Below are 17,134 nucleotides of genomic sequence, written 5' to 3' on the forward strand. Positions count from 1 at the left end.
GTGTAAAGGTCTTTTAAATCAACTGTATGGTTTTCTGTGTTTGCATTATTAGCGTTAGACTACTGAAGCATTTTAAGAGTTTAAATGTCCATCTTCAGTTGTATCTTTTAGAAAATTAATGTAGATAAATCTAATTCTGTTAAGGGTTTATATCTTTTATTTTAATTATAAAAAGTTTAAATTCTATATTTTTTGGTCAATATGAATTTTTATCTAATAAATAATTTGGATTTCAATCAGTTAATTATTACTTACTGCACTTGATAAACCAGAATAAACATATGATGTCATAGAAGAATATTCCTACAGCTTTCAAATAGAAGAAATTCCCATTACAGCTGAACATGCTACTGGTATGATTTCCCAGGAATTTATTTCAAAGTTATATACGGACTTTAATTCTCAGGAAATTAGATTCATGGGTTTAGCCAGTGATTTCTTCTTCTTTTCAGTAAAACAATGTTTCTAAGTAAGAATGTAATCAATAAGAAGACATTTGGACTCTCTGTTTTTCTTTGTTTTTAACACATTTTATTTTAGTCTGTCACACTCCACACCATTTCAAGAGTTTTAGTTTTCCACTACTTTTCATGCTTCCAAGTTGTTTGCTTTGGGAGAGAATTGCTCTTCTCATACTTTTGTTTCTGTTGATACCAGTTCTACCAGGGGACTGGTACATGTTGATAAACTTTACCATACCTCAAATCTGGTTGATATACCTGTGGTAGTTGTGACTCAGATGTCATTTGTGTGGCTTTACTCTTATTTACACATGGGAGAATTATTGAGTATTTCATGTCATTAATGTATGGATTTTGGTAAGTTAGATATTTATATGTCCTTTATCACCTAAGTTATTTTAAACGAATTATAAATGAGATGTTGATTATTAATTGTGTTATTACCAGATACATTTAATCATTTCGCAAGTACATTAATCTTACATACTTTGTGGTCTCGACAGATTTCATGGCTTTGTTAGTTCATTATTAGTAATTTCACTCGGTATGTTTAGGCGTAGATTGTTTGTAAGTTGCATATTATTACTACTAGTAACATATAATTATTTTATTTTTCAAAATTGTTGATTTTGTGCTTAACCATTTTCTCTTCATAATCCACTATTTAATATTCTTCCACACAGTGTCCACTTCATTGCTCTAAATTATGTTTTCCATTTCAGGACTTTCCTGTTTGTTTGGACAAACCTCAGTTCTTTTTTTACTCTATGAGAATTTGTGCTCTTCTCTCTATGAATAACTAGATAATGTTTGCTTCTACTCATTCACAGTCCATAGACCACACTTCACTGATTCTACAAGTTACAATAGAGTGAGGATTCCTAGTGACAGTGGGGGGAAATACATTCTTATCTCCTCTCATAACCCATTCATTTGGGTAGTTTTCTTCTTTTCAACCTCATTTGGGCCTAGCCTTCTCCTTTTCAGGTTTGGAGCAAGCAGTTCACATGTTCTTCACCTCACATTTCTTGCAGTTAAATGTATTCTATCTTTGTGGGGATGTGAACTATGGATCAAACTTGTATGTATTCACTTTAGGGGGGAACTGTGAGATCAGTGAAACTTCTTACCCATACACACTGCCCGCATCCATATACTAGCAAAAACATTTACTAGTTCATGTCTTGCCTTATGTATTGTATGTTATAAAATGTTTTTCATTTTAAGTTGAATTTTCTTCATCAGTAAAACTTGTGATTTCTTTACTAATGTGATGTTAACGTGCATCTGCTTACAGAAGAACTGAATCATTTAACCAATCAAAATAAGTGTTTGTAATAATTATTTTAGCAATTAATCAAAATTATGATTGAATCAGTTGTCATGTTAATAATAAACTAATTGAAATTAATGTTTCTAGTTATTCCAAATATCTAGATGATCAAAATATTTGTTAGGTACAAACTTACATAAGAGGCAGGTGTGGGGATGCTTTACGACTTCCATTTCCATTAAATTTACTATTCCTGTCATTGCTACTGCAAAGCTACAGAAGCTATCTATCACTGCACCAATTTTGAACCATTGACTGTCAACTTTCTGGCTATTTTAATAATAAGGTTTAAATTTATTGTATTTTGATTTTTTTCTCACACTGTGTAATGTTTTTGCTTTAAATTGTATCACTACTATTTAAAGTTGTATAAGTGTGAGCCCAAGTGGTCCAGTCATTCATATTTTTAGTATTTAATAACTGTATTCTTCAGTTCTGTATGAGAGAATGCAGGTGAGGTGAAGGGATCCATAGGGGTAAACATTATGCACATTTTTCAGAAATTAATAATAATATTGTTTAATATTATATTTAAATAGACATGAATTTAAGGTAGAGATCAAGGGAGTTGAAACCCCATCCCTTCTAGCTATTCTTTTTTTTTTTTTTTGAAAAGTAATCCCTGTATCATTTAATGTTTTTATCTGTGGGGTCTTAACTCCTCCCTCCATTTTCCCCCTTCATTTAATTAGGAAAACAGTCAATAGTATTGAAAATAAATATTAGGTTTCAATATCTGTTTGATTGGTCTATTAATTACCTTTATTATTATTTATTTGAATTTACTTTATTTTGAATCTGTAACAGTCAGGTGTAGCTTCAGCCATTAACTTATGAATACAATTATATGAACATCAACTGAATGTTTCCCTGGTAAATTATCAGGCCTTGGCTTTTTTCCAGAAATTAACAGTGTGCATGCATTCTAGACTTTATGGAGATTTGTTTTTAATAAAGTTAGCATTATTTTTCTGAATTTATAATGCACAGTGGAGGGATTTAGACATTTTCATTGTTGGTTGGTTAGCTTGGCATTTCATGTGATGACCAGCTTTAAACTCTTTTTTCCTGTCCTGTTCCACTTGAACTTTTTCCTTCTTCTCTGCTATCTACAAATCAAAATAATGTTGTTGTTGATACTATGCTTACAAAATATATTTCAATTAAATATTGAACAAACATGCAATCAGACAAATATAAAAATTTTTGTACACAATGTCTTTTATACTTACATATATGTGTATGTACTTATTTCCCAAATTTATATATTAACTGTTACACTTTACACACATTTTCATTAAAAGAATGTAATAAAGATCTAAATTGTTATAAGTCAATAAAGTCTTGTGTATAAAAAATCTAAACAACTTAAAACAATGACAACAACTTATGTACATTTTTATGAAAATATATTAAAAGTATACTATCCTTCATAAACATAAAGAGAGGAAGACAAAAGTACAAAATATGAAATTCAACAAGTAAACTTGTATTGAAGTGTGGATAGACAAAGAATAAGATCTTCAGAGAAAACTTATGTTTAAACTTTACACCAACTTGAATATAAGACTGTTTAGTGCGGGTAGTGTTACTAATTAATTTACTTTGTAACTCACTGATGTTAAGGCTATTGAACACTGTGTTTACAATCCAGTGATGTCAAGACTGTGATAGATGTATAAATAACTATAACTAGATGAATGAAAAGAGAGTAAAAGTCACATGAGAGAGAACTTCTGTCACAGAAAAGTTAGACTTTGTAAAGTTAACTGTTGTGGAAGTGAATGGTTGGTAGGTTAGGGTGACATTTAAAGTTTAAAAGAGATAAGGAGAATATTATGTCTCATAAAAGGGTGTTCTAAACCAATTGAACCCACATATGTGGACTTCAACAAAAGAAAGATGATAATTGGAAGTACAAAAAACAGAATAATACTGAAAGTTAAGGATACAACCGTAGTAGCTCATGTGATATCATGATACCACTGTGATTAAAAGAAATAAAAGTTTAGCTTGTCAACTGAATTCTAAAACTGTTGAATTGGCTTAAGTGGACTTTGGACAATAAAAAAGAAAACTGTATAGTGTCTTAGATACAAATATTATCTCCATAGTGTAAATAATTTTGTACATACATTTAACTTGTTTCAAACATATATTATTTAAAAAAAAACAAGTGGAGTGCATGTTGTTAATTTTTTGTCAATTTCACTGCCAGCAAGTCAGAGATACCTACTGTAGAAAATTTCGTGGTCCAACACACTTATAAATTTACATTACTATTAACTAAGTGTATAACATTTGGTAAGCCACAGCCATGATTACACAGTGGTAAGTTGTGGTAGAAGAAAATGCAAAGGACAATGAAAATAAATAGACCAATATGTGCACAACTATAGTAAAAGTGCAAATAGCATGGAGATTACATGATATATAATCATGTCAAATTTTGATAAAAGAATGTAAAGAGGAGAGATATCTTCATGGATAGACCAGGAAAGATAGGCCTTGTGCAACACAACAACATGGTATCCAGCTAAAGTGAAGCCCTTTCAGATACCTTATGCAATGAAATACAGTGGAGTGCCGTTAAGATGCAGTATTTGGGGAGTCAACCTTGTTAACCACGGCTTAATAGGTCCGCGGATTAAACCTTTGTGACTGAAAAGCCGAAGTCGCCAACAGCTCAGAAACTGAAGTGATGGCTATTGGGTTTGTGGCTAATATTTATACAATTCCATAAAAATATTGGATTATCAAATTAAAAATAATACTTTAATTATTGATCACTTTTTTCACGGATTTACCGCGGATTAAGTTTAATGTATGGAGAGGTGTGATTCGGTAACAATGGCAGCCTCCATAAAGCTGGCATACAGGGCGGATAAGGTAGATTAACGGTCAATTTATACTGTAATATATTCTATTTATTTCCCAAATTAAAGCAAATCCTTTTTAAATATCTCCTTGAAGTTATAAAGCCAGGATTAAATTAGTAAGCCACGTTTTTGCACTTTCTTAAATTAGCGGTGAGCCGCGATAATCCTCGCTCATATTTGTCATGTCAACGACAAGGAGAGTGTGAGAAACTTTAAAAAGCCAGGTAGTAGATTTAATACATCAAAAATTCTAAGACAAGACTTGCTACAGCGGCTTATGCAATTTCGCAGTTTAATGGCGCGCTCCACTGTACCTTACAAAGCAGGAAGCTGAGGCAATGTTGGAAGCTGGAATTGTTAAGCCTTCAAATTTAGCCTACCATTTACCAGTTTTAATCACAAAAATTAGAGATAGGTTAACTGTTTCTAAATAAATTTCCAAAAGCTGAATCTTGTGATGAAGTTCAACTCTGAAACTATGGACAACCTAGAAATTACAAGGTCAGGTTCTCTTCAAAGATCAACCTCAGTAAAGGTTATTGCCAAATCCTAATGAAGACAGGATTTACAGAGAAGACAGCATTTTTAATACTAGATGGATTTACCAATTTCAGCAGGTGCTAAGTCAACTCTGCAGAAACATTCAACTGTATGATAAGGATGATGCTGTGCAACACCACCAATATCAAGCACTATGCAGATGCCATCCTGACACTGTGAAATGGGATAACAAAATGTTTTGTTACCAACTGGAATATAGAAAGTTTAATAACTAAAATATCAGAAAGCTCACAAATAAGTCTGTTTTTAATATTTATACATTATGAGTGTCAGTATCAGTTTTTTTAAACAGATGAATGTGTTTCATGGTAACCACAAGTTTCATCACATGTTAAGTATACCATCACTGAGATGTTTTGAGAGAACAAACCAAATGCATCACCTTTTACAGTTACAAATTTATATATGATCTACACATGTCTGACTGTTAAGTTTTTAAATGACAAAAAAATGTATTTTCTGTGTGTTTAATGGTTAAAAACAACATTAAATAGAAGTCTTTTATAACTTAGGTACTTTTCATCCAAGTGGTATAGTAAACAAGTTAGAAAATCTTGATTTTCTGTATTAGAACTTACTATATTAGTGGGGGGTTTCTTCTTAAAAATGCTCAACAAGTTTACAATTTTTGTAAATTAGTTCTGTTTAAGGATTTAAACATCTACAGTTTGTATTTATTACCACCAGTTAAGAGTACTTATGAAAGAAGCAAAAATTATGCAAAGGACAACATTAAATAATGTTCCTCTTCCCTTCTTTGTTACTGAATCCCTAATAATCTCATTAGATAAGAATTGTGTGCCCTACTTTGTGGAAAATAATTCCTTGAACTGATCAATTACACTTAACCCATTAGTACCACACCTTTTATAACCCAAACAAGAAAAGCACGTGCTTACTCCTTAATTTTTTCAACCACAACATTATTCTAACGTGGTATCATTTTTAATTTTTTCTTTCACTCTGTTTTTTTTTCACTAATTTTAAATTACCCTTAATTTCACATGACAGCTTTCATCTTTTTAACAGTTGCAATTTTTAGTTAAACAATTTATTTATCTTCATTATTTGAACAAAATAAACATTCTAGAACATTACTTAATAAATATTTACAACATCACAATATTTTGCAATTTCCTACCATATTCACTAAATAGTAAAATTGTACAATTTGATGACAGTATTTTATTTGGTGAACATATTAAAAAATATGTTTACAAACACTGCAACTTAATAAAATCATAATGTGTTTATTAAAAAGTAAAAACAGTAATTATAAACAGAGCATCAACAAAATAACTTTATTATGCTTTAAACAATCTCAAGCTATGTAACCTCTTTGTTCATACAATATACATTTCAGTGTATAGGTATGTTATTAAACCTGATGATGACAAAATCTTTTCCAAACACTATACATTCATTATCATGTTAAACTTTTAATAAGATTTGTTATCAGTTCAACCCATCTTTAAACTGTATAAGCTTACCTTATGCAAAGTTATCATATATTTTCTCTTTGAATAAAACTAAAACTATAGCTTTAAAATATATATAATTTTATACACAAATACATTCAGAATTCACAACAAAAGAAACTTTACAAAGCTATAAGAAACAACCTATATTTTAACTTTATCAACACATGATAGTCTATGTGCTATATCCAAGTACATTTAAACTTTCTTAACAACTGTTCTCATAGCAAGAATGGTTTTTCTTTCTTTCTTTTATAAAGGAGCAGTTATAATTAGACTTCTACTAGTTTAATTGATAAGTGTACATCACATTCATTTTTTATTTATACCTATGCATTACAAGGAACTAGTGATAAAATTAATTAGAAAGTCTATTATTATTAGTTCATATAGGTTGTAATGAACAACTGAAAATCTATATCTTTATTTCTACTAATGTGATCAATTGGAAAATAAAAACAAACATTTTAAACTTTAATTGAAATAAATTATTATATTTTGAAAGGAAAACCATGTCTACACCTCTATTCACATTTTAGTGTTTGCAAACATCAGTTTGTTTTCAATTCTTTTTTGTCACTTGCATTTTTACTTATTTTGGATATCAACAGTACTAAAACACTTGTGACATTATAACATTCAAACAATGAAAAACAGATTTTAAAGTAGGCATGTTACAAGAGCTACAAGTGTCATAAATATAAGGGCTACAAATGATGTAAGAAATAATAACCATAAATTTTTTTCAAAATTTTGGTTAAAATAAAGTTTTTTTATTACCATTTAGATAAAAAAGGTAATTTTTTTTCTAACTTCATTACCAAAATGTCTGGTGCAGACAGCCTAGTTGCTTTGCACCATAAAATGCCAAGCTAACCAACCAACAATGAAAATGTCTAAACACCTCCATTATGCATTATAAATTCCAAAAAATAACACTTTCTTTAAAGAAAACAAATCTCCATAAAGTCTAGAATGCATGCACACTGTTAATTTCTGGAAAAAAGCCAAGGCCTGATAATTTACCAGGGAAACATTAAGTTGATGTTCATATTATTGTATTCATAAGTTAATGGCTTATAACCTGACTGTTATAGATTCAAAATAAACTAATTTCAAATAAATAATAATAAAGGTAATTAATAGACCAATCAAACAGATATTGAAACCTAATATTTATTTTCAATACTATTGACTGTTTTCCTAATCAAATGAAGGGGGGAAATGGAGGGAGGAGTTAAGACCCCACAGATAAAAACATTAAATGATACAGGGATTACTTTTCAAAAAAGAAAAAAAAGAATAGCTAGAAGGGATGGGGTTTCAACTCCCTTGATCTCTACCTTAAATTCATGTCTATTTAAATATAATATTAAACAATATTATTATTAATCTCTGAAAAATGTGCATAATGTTTACCCCTATGGATCCCTTCACCTCACCTGCATTCTCTCATACAGAACTAAAGAACACAGTTATTAAATACTAAAAATATGAATGATTGGACCACTTGGGCTCCTGCTCTAAATGTGCTCACACTAATACAACTTTAAATAATAGTGATACAATTGTAAAGCAAAACATCACACAGTGTGAAAAGAAATCAAAATACAATAAATTTACACCTAATTATTTAAATAGCCAGAGAGTTGACAGTCAATGGTTCAAAATTGGTGCAATGATAGATAGCTTCTGTAGCTTTGCATTAACAATGACAGGAAAGTAAATTTAATGGCAATGGAAGTCATAAAGCATCCCCACACCTGCCTCTTATGCAAGTTTGTACCTAACAAATATTTTGATCATCCGGATATTTGGAATAACTAGAAACATTAATTTCAATTAGTTTATTACTTTCATGACAACTGATTTAATCATAATTTTGATTGATTGCTAAAATAAGTATCACAAACTCTTATTTTGATTGGTTAAATGACTCAGTTCTTCTGCAAGCAGATGCATGTTAACATCACATAAACAAAGAAATCAAGTTTTACTAATGAAGACAATTAAACTTACAATGAAAACATTTTATAAGATACAATACGTAAGGCAAGACATGAACTAGTAAATGTTGTTACTAGTATATGGATGCAGGCAGTGTGTATGGGTGAGAAGTTTCACTGATCTCACAGTTCCCACTAAAGTGAATACAAACAAGTTTGATCCATAGTTCACATCCCCACAAAGATAGAATACATTTAACTGCAAGAAATATGAGGTGAAGAACATGTGAACTGCTTGTTCCAAACCTGAAAAGGAGAAGGCTGGGCCCAAATGAGGTTGAAAAGAAGAAAACTACCCAAATGAATGGGTTATTGAGAGGAGTTAAGAATGTATTTCCCCCACTGTCATGAGGAATCCTCACTCTATTGTAACTTGTAGAATCAGTGAAGTGTGGTCTATGGACTGTGAATGAGTAGAAGCAAACATTATCTAGTTATTCATAGAAAGAAGAGCACAAATTCTCATAGAGTAAAAAAAGAACTGAGGTTTGTCCAAAGAAACAGGAAAGTCCTGAAATGGAAAACATGATTTAGAGCAATGAAGTGGACACTGTGTGGAAGAATATTAAATAGTGGATTATGAAGAGAAAATGGTTAAGCACAAAATCAACAATTTTGAAAAATAAAATAATTATATGTTACTAGTAGTAATAATATGCAACTTACAAACAATCTACGCCTAAACATACCGAGTGAAATTACTAATAATGAACTAACAAAGCCATGAAATCTGTCGAGACCACAAAGTATGTAAGATTAATGTACTTGCGAAATGATTAAATGTATCTGGTAATAACACAATTAATAATCAACATCTCATTTATAATTCGTTTAAAATAACTTAGGTGATAAAGAACATATAAATATCTAACTTACCAAAATCCATACATTAATGACATGAAATACTCAATTCTCCCATGTGTAAATAAGAGTAAAGCCACACAAATGATATCTGAGTCACAACTACCACAGGTATATCAACCAGATTTGAGGTATGGTAAAGTTTATCAACATGTACCGGTCCCCTGGTAGAACTGGTATCAACAGAAACAAAAGTATGAGAAGAACAATCCTCTCCCAAAGCAAACAACTTGGAAGCATGAAAAGTAGTGGAAAACTAAAACTCTTGAAATGGTGTGGAATATGACAGGCTAAAATAAAAAAGTGTTAAAAACAAAGAAAAACAGAGTCCAAATGTCTTCTTATTGATTACATTCTTACTTAGAAACATTGTTTTACTGAAAAGAAGAAGAAATCACTGGCTAAACCCATGAATCTAATTTCCTGAGAATTAAAGTCCGTATATAACTTTGAACTAAATTCCTGGGAAATCTTACCAGTAGCATGTTCAGCTGTAATGGGAATTTCTATAGTCAATACACTGATCATATATTACTGCAGCAGTAATTTGGTTTATCAACATATTAGATACCCAGAGCTCTCATAAATGTGAACAAATGATCTCAATGTAAGGCTCAGGGAAAAGAGGAAAAATACCAAAGACAGGAATTTTGTTTCTTTTGTTGTTGTGGTTTTACTTCTGAAAATATTTTTGGCTATTTGAAAGCTGTAGGAATATTCTTCTATGACATCATATGTTTATTCTGGTTTATCAAGTGCAGTAAGTAATAATTAACTGATTGAAATCCAAATTATTTATTAGATAAAAATTCATATTGACCAAAAAATATAGAATTTAAACTTTTTTATAATTAAAATAAAAGATATAAACCCTTAACAGAATTAGATTTATCTACATTAATTTTCTAAAAGATACAACTGAAGATGGACATTTAAACTCTTAAAATGCTTCAGTAGTCTAACGCTAATAATGCAAACACAGAAAACCATACAGTTGATTTAAAAAACCTTTATACTTTATGTTATTAACAGATAATAGATACATAGATAAAAAAATAAACTACATTACCTTCATCTCTCAAGTCTACATAAATACTCTTCTTTTCACTCTTATTTTCAACATCATCGTGGGAAAACTTGCATTTGTCACCTTTCTTACACTGTTCTTACTTATAAAAAACATACAGTACAGATTCAGGATCAGTTCCTGAAATTAAAATAGTTATATCACCTTTCTGCAAGAGATGAATATAACTGAACTGTAGCCATGTTGAGAGTAACAAGATAAAACATTTCAGTGATGTAGTATGTGATTTACGTTGATTGATTTTGTGTTTTATGTCACAAAGCAGCTTGGCTATCTGCACCAAACATCCAGTAAAAAGGTAAAAATAAAGTAAATGTAGTAAAATACACAAAATGAAATGAAGGTAAAACAAAACATCATTGAAAAACAGAAAAAGTATAAATCCAATGTTGACATCTAGTCTACAATGTTAAGAGAGAAAGCAGAGTAAAAGAAGTTCTAAAGGACTTTCTATAGCAAAATGGTAATGATCATAACCCGCCAGGAAGACTAACAGGTAAGTTCAAGAACCACCGCCAGTCACCTAAAGTTGGTCTTTCCAGTCCTGGTTCTGGGTTATGTGTCATAGCAGCCATTATGAAAATGTAAAATAATAGAAGTTTTAAAAGACATTAGCAAAATCGTAATAACGAGTAGCCAAATGTCCAGTAAGAAGGTAAAAGTAAATGTAGTAAAATTTGAAAAAGTAAACGAAGGTAAAAACAAAACAGCAATTAAAAACAGAAAACTACATAAAACCGATGTTGACATCCAGTCCACAAAGTTGTAAAGAACTTCTGTAGCAGAATGGTAATGATCATAACCCGCCAGTAAGACTAACTGGCAAGTACCAGAACCACCGTCAGTCACCTGAAGTTGGTCTTTCCAGTCCTGGTTCCGGGTTATGTGTCATTATGGCTAGTTCCAAAGGGTAAAGTAATAAAAGTTTAAAAGACATGCAGCAAAATGGGAATAACTCGCCAGGATGACTAATGGGTAGTTCAAACGGATAGTTAAAACAGCAGCGTTAGTCACCTGAAGTTGGCCTTACCAGTCCTGTGTCAAGTTATTTAATGCTCTGGCCCTTTTTCAATGTCAAATTGAACTAGAGAAAATGAAACTGTAAAAAGGGAACCACAATTAAAAAGGTGAAATGAATAAATATTCAAGACTTAAATGAGATTAAAAAGATTAATGGCCATTAAAAAACTAAAAACTTTATCAAGGTGGACAGTGTCACCATCACCAATAACACTGTCCAATGTTACAGATAAACCCTGGGAAAAAACATGGTTAAAATAGTGCCATCGTTGAGAATCGTAACGATAGCAAGAAAGTAAAATGTGGCTGATAGTGATTTGAGTGTTACACAAACTACACACTGGTGCATCAGTTCCAGATAAAAGAAAATGATATGTTAAAAAACTGTGACCAATGCGTAGTCTAGTTAGAACAACTTCCTCCTTCCGAAAGCTAGATGGCCAAAGCCCAATGTAGGGTTTTATTTGAAAAAGCTTGTTGTCGCATTGTTCACTCCAAGTAGACTGCCAGCTGGCATGGAGCTGAGCCTTGAATACAAAACCATAGATTCATGTATGGAATAGGCACAGTGGTGATAGTGCCAGAGCAGATAGATTAAGCTGCCCTGTCTGCAAGCTCGTTCCCGCGAATACCAACATGGCCTGGTATCCAGAAAAACTGGATAGAAGTAGCTGTTAATGAGAAATGGGCCAGTCGGTTTTGAATATCAGCGAGAACAGGGTGTGAGGCAACTTGTAGCAATTCCAAGGCAAGTATAGAACTTAGCAAATAAGTATAAATGGTGCAGTTGGAGTACTGCTCAGCTGCAATATGATCCAGGGCAAGAGATATTGCATACAGTTCAGCAGTGAACACAGAAGCTGTAGAAGGGATTCTACACGCAACTACTGAACCACGGCAAACCATAGCAGAGCCCACTGAATTACCTGATTTGGAAGCATCTGAGAATGGGAACGGAATGATTGTTTGAAAAATGTTCATTAAATAAATGACGGTACTTCCAAGCTGGAGTATCTGCCTTTTTCAAATGACTGAAAGAAAGGTAACATTTGGGGGCTGTAATAAGCAATGGTGGGATGGGCTGACCTGTGGAATCTGCAATATTATCCAATTAAGCCAGGATGCGAAGGTCAAATGGAGCAATGGCAGATCATCTGTTCTGAAAAAGTACAGCCCACCGAGGAAGGAAAACACACACCCAGGTGGGATGCTTTGGTAGGGAATGAAGTTTTGAATAATATAGTAAAGATAGTTGCAAATGGCAAAAGTGCAGAGAAGGTTCATGAGATTCAATGTATAAGCTTTGAACTGGAGAGGTGAGGAATGCTCCAGTGCAGAGTCGAAGTCCTTGGTGATGAATGGGGTCTAGCATCTTCAAAGCTGAGGGTCTGGCAGAGCCACAGACCACTGATCCATAGTTGAATTTTGATCGAATAAGAGCACGATATACCTTTAACATAGAACATCGATCTGCTCCCCAACTGGAAGGAGAGAGGACACGGAGGATGTTCAGCAGTCTTGTGCATTTGACCCGTAGCTGCTTTAAGTGTGGTATAAAGGTCAGCTTATGGTCAAAGATAAGCCCCAAGAACTTGGTCTCAGGGACCACTGGCAGCAAAACTTCACCGATATGAAGTACAGGATCAGGGTGAAGTTGTGGAATAAAGTGCAGCAGCATATGTCTGAGATGGAGTGGTGGGCAGCAATTTCCGAGCCTCAGGATAACTAATGTTATGAGTCGTTTTCAAACGCTGCACCTCTTTTTTCCTCCAACCATTTTGGGCAAGAACGAAAGAAGGAAGGGTGAGAACCATTGCAGTTGACGCAATTTGGGTCCATGTCACATTCATAGGCATTGTGGTCCTTGCCACCATAACGAGCACATGTCAGGGAACCACAACATGATGTCTTTGAGTGGCAGAACCTCTGACACTGGAAACATGGGAGAGGGTTTGAAATGAATGACCTTACCCTGCAAATTAGATAACCTGCCTTGATGATGGCAGGTGCACGTGATGATGTAAATGTCAAAACAAGGGTATCTGTTGGCAGTGTAACTCCATCTTTGCAAGTGGAGATGCACCTCACTGCAGAAACTCTTTGAGCGGAGAGCCCAGCAAGAATCTCTGACTCGGGGACATTCTTCATATCCCTCAACAATAACTCCTCGTGATGAATTCAAGGTAGTATGGGGTGTAACCTCAATAGGTATATCTCCAATTGCCGTTGAATTCAAGAGGAGTTCACTGTGGTGGGATGTGGATGTTTCAACCAATATGTCTCCAGATCGAAGCTTCTTTACTGACTTTGGAGAGCCAGCAAGACCCTCTAGTCCCTTCTGAATTAAAAATGGGGATAATTGCCCTAAAGGTTTTTTCTGAAAGAAAATGTAATATAAGAAAATGAGGTTCATGTGTTACAGATGTTGAAGATAGCTGCTCAAAGTCTTCAAGACGTGGTCGCTTACCTATTGACTGTTTTCTCACTATTTTATTTAAATTTTTCGAAGGAGGATCCATAGGAAAAAAGAAAAATTTTGGTACCCACTGACCCCACCCACCATGGAGCACTACGAGGGGATGCACTACAAAGTCATGCAAGGACAATGCAGCAATGCCAGGGTTTCATGAGCACTATACCCAAACACCAGCATCAGGCGCAATGTCCACAACACCTGTTGAGAACTACCAACACTGGTACTTTGTTGACTCTAGCCCAAGTGAACCAGCCGATTGACCCAAGGGGGACCACCCAAAGGCCGCCCGCTAACAGGAATTCAAGGCTAAAGTGGTGTGTTAGGGTTGGACCCCTCAACCACCAGGATCCTCTCCTCCCCTTCACGGGTCACCATGCACGGCAAACACGTGGATGTTTACATCCAAGAGAAGGTAACCAGACAGAACAGAACCTTCCCTGGGAGGTTCCCTCACCACGTACAGGAATCTACACCGAGGGGATGATTTCCATAAAGTAGACTTTTATCTCTTGTTTTTTTCACCTTAAGAATATCAGTGACTTAACTGTTGAAAAACACACAAAAATTATGAAAACTAATTTAATATTAAAGATAGCTATGTACAGTATAAGAATTCATGCTTTCAGTTAATATGTACACAATACTTGCACCACACACTTGTTACATAAGTTGTTTTAATTTTTAAAGTTATAAAAACAGATAAAATGTACAAACATACATTTTTAAAATGTATAAAAATAACATTCATTAAAGTTACAGTAATATAATAGTTTATATGCAGGTTAATCAGTCTGTAGAATGGTATTCCTGAAGTATTGAAAATATGATTCAAATTATAAAATTTAGTAATTTTGAATAATTAAAACATCTAACACATTTATGACTTGCAAAGGAAAAAAAAAATGTAGTGTTACAAGCTGGTAATTTGATTCACCCAAAAACAGCTTACATCAATAAGGGTTTATGTTCAGTTGTAATTATTTCAGTCCCAGTAAAAATAGTTGCATAACTCAGAAAGTGTTAAAAATGTGTAACTAAATAATTGTACATTTTGATTTAAAGAGGAGATATGACAAATTATGAAGAGTAAAATAACAGTGTAGAAATACATTATTTCCAAGGAACTTTCAAAGTGTGATCACAGTAATGTTATAGTGTTATTACTATTGTAAGGATTAAAACCATACATTTACTAAAATAGATTAATTTCTGCATATAATCTAAGCAGAACTGTTGTATTAAATATTCGAAACTAACATCATATTATGAGGACATCGTGAATGTAACAGCTGCACACACTTCCAAAAGGTTATTAATATAACTTGGAGGGACGGTGCTTACTTGTGTGAATATAATGCACCATTTATTTTTTATCAGTATCTTAGAGTAGAATTCATATAATTAAAAAGTAACTGTGCACAATTTTTTAACTGCTGTATAATAAACATACAAGGAAAGTATACAATTTTATCACCTTACAAAAATATAAGACTAGAAACATGTGTTAATCCATTACTTTTCAAAAGGTACAATAATTTTATAAGTAGCATGTGGTAATATGTTCACGTTGTAGCACATTACAAATTCTAATGATACTTTTATTGTTTCAGTGGTTCAGGAACTATCTACACAGCCATAGTAACTGCTACTGGGTTTTAAGTTGCAATTAAAGAGATCAATGAAAACCAGGAAAAGAGCTTATCGTCACCGAACTTATAGTGGTGGACAAAAGTAAACATCCAAACCATCGTCAACTATTTGGTTAGCTATCTTGTTGGTGATGAGCTTTGGGTTAGTCTTATTAATGTTACATTTTAGTTAATTTTTGTATTTTTAATCTTACCTGTTATAAAGTGCATGCTAACATATTGTCTTTATTTAATTAAATGGTCAATTTCAAGCAATTTTACAAGTTTAAGAATATTTTTGCATATCACTCTCACAGGTTTGCTTTGTTTAAATTGTAGTTGTAAGTAATACGTGACAGTTTTATTGTGGGAGGTTGCAGCCACATTTAGTTCTGACATAATGACTTTTTCAATTCATTCCACATATAAATAACTTTGAAATAACTTTATACATTTCTGTTCTAAGTTTCTACCAGTATGTTATCTCCAACCAGCACTCTTTAGTTTTTATTATGCTTGTTTCAACTTCTTTATATGTACATGGTTGTTGAAATTATTTTATTCAAGAAAGGTTGAGTTTGTTAAATTATTTGCAGCTTATACAGTACTCTCAAATGTTGCATTATTTACAAAGCTGTAAACATTGTTTATTGTGTAATACAATAAATATTAAGTTTTCAGTCTCTTACACAAAATACAATCCAATGTAATCTTTTATAAATGTTGGGAATCAGATTACAGCATTGGCATCTAAATTAGAGTTAATTTTGTAAGGCTTACTAGTATTTATTTCTGTTTTCTTTTTCTTTCCCATGATAACTTTATTGCCTGGTTGACACTTGGCATTGGTTGGTTCCAGAATTAATAAAGAGGAAAAAGTACGGACCAGAGGTTTACATCTGGTTCCTTGGTATTTCATCAGAAAAATTCTAACATGGTAAGTGTAGGTAACCAGTACTTACAGCCAAGGAATAAGAGTTGATTGAAGTTCAATTTTCTCCTTGTTTGAGTATCTTGCATTTTTCTCTTTTGTGAATTGTTTAAGTTTTAAAAGTTACAAGTCCATGAAATTAGATGGAAAGTTAAATACTTTGGTGCAACAATAATATAAAAATGTGATTTAATAAATCTCAGAGGGACTTCCAGTGGATAAACTTAGTCTTTCACCAATAATTTTAAGATCTTTTAATAACTTGGGTGTATTAATGCTTTGCTTTAGTTAAACACAGATATTTCTCTCGTAAAGTTTAATAGTAAAAATTATCATTGTTTCACGAAACCAAAATTTTTAAAAGCTACATTTTTGTATTTTAAAATACAATTGTCTGCTTTGTCCAGAATTTC

At 32.6% G+C, this 17,134-nt stretch overlaps 1 protein-coding gene across 11 annotated transcripts in view; it reads left to right on the forward strand.

Annotated features, from left to right (window-relative positions):
• The window catches only part of LOC143243018 (uncharacterized), a 224,325-nt gene that overhangs the window by 5,723 nt on the left and 201,468 nt on the right, over positions 1–17,134 (forward strand). For 7 of the 11 annotated variants that reach the window (XR_013023719.1, XR_013023726.1, XR_013023725.1 and 4 more), the window contains exons 3-4: positions 15,773–15,953; positions 16,650–16,727. The exons of 1 other annotated variant lie outside the window; for it this stretch is intronic. Coding sequence is in view for 1 of the 10 variants with exons in the window: in XM_076486656.1 (XP_076342771.1) it covers positions 15,943–15,953; positions 16,650–16,727 (89 nt within the window). In the remaining 9 variants the exon portion in view is untranslated. Of the gene's footprint in view, positions 1–657; positions 2,660–15,772; positions 15,954–16,649; positions 16,728–17,134 lie in introns of those variants that run through there. 3 more of the 11 variants (XR_013023720.1, XR_013023721.1, XR_013023723.1) reach the window with 3 other exon arrangements.

The sequence above is a fragment of the Tachypleus tridentatus genome, unplaced genomic scaffold (genome assembly GCF_004210375.1).
Source record: "Tachypleus tridentatus isolate NWPU-2018 unplaced genomic scaffold, ASM421037v1 Hic_cluster_2, whole genome shotgun sequence".
NCBI classification, from domain to species: Eukaryota; Metazoa; Arthropoda; class Merostomata; order Xiphosura; family Limulidae; genus Tachypleus; species Tachypleus tridentatus.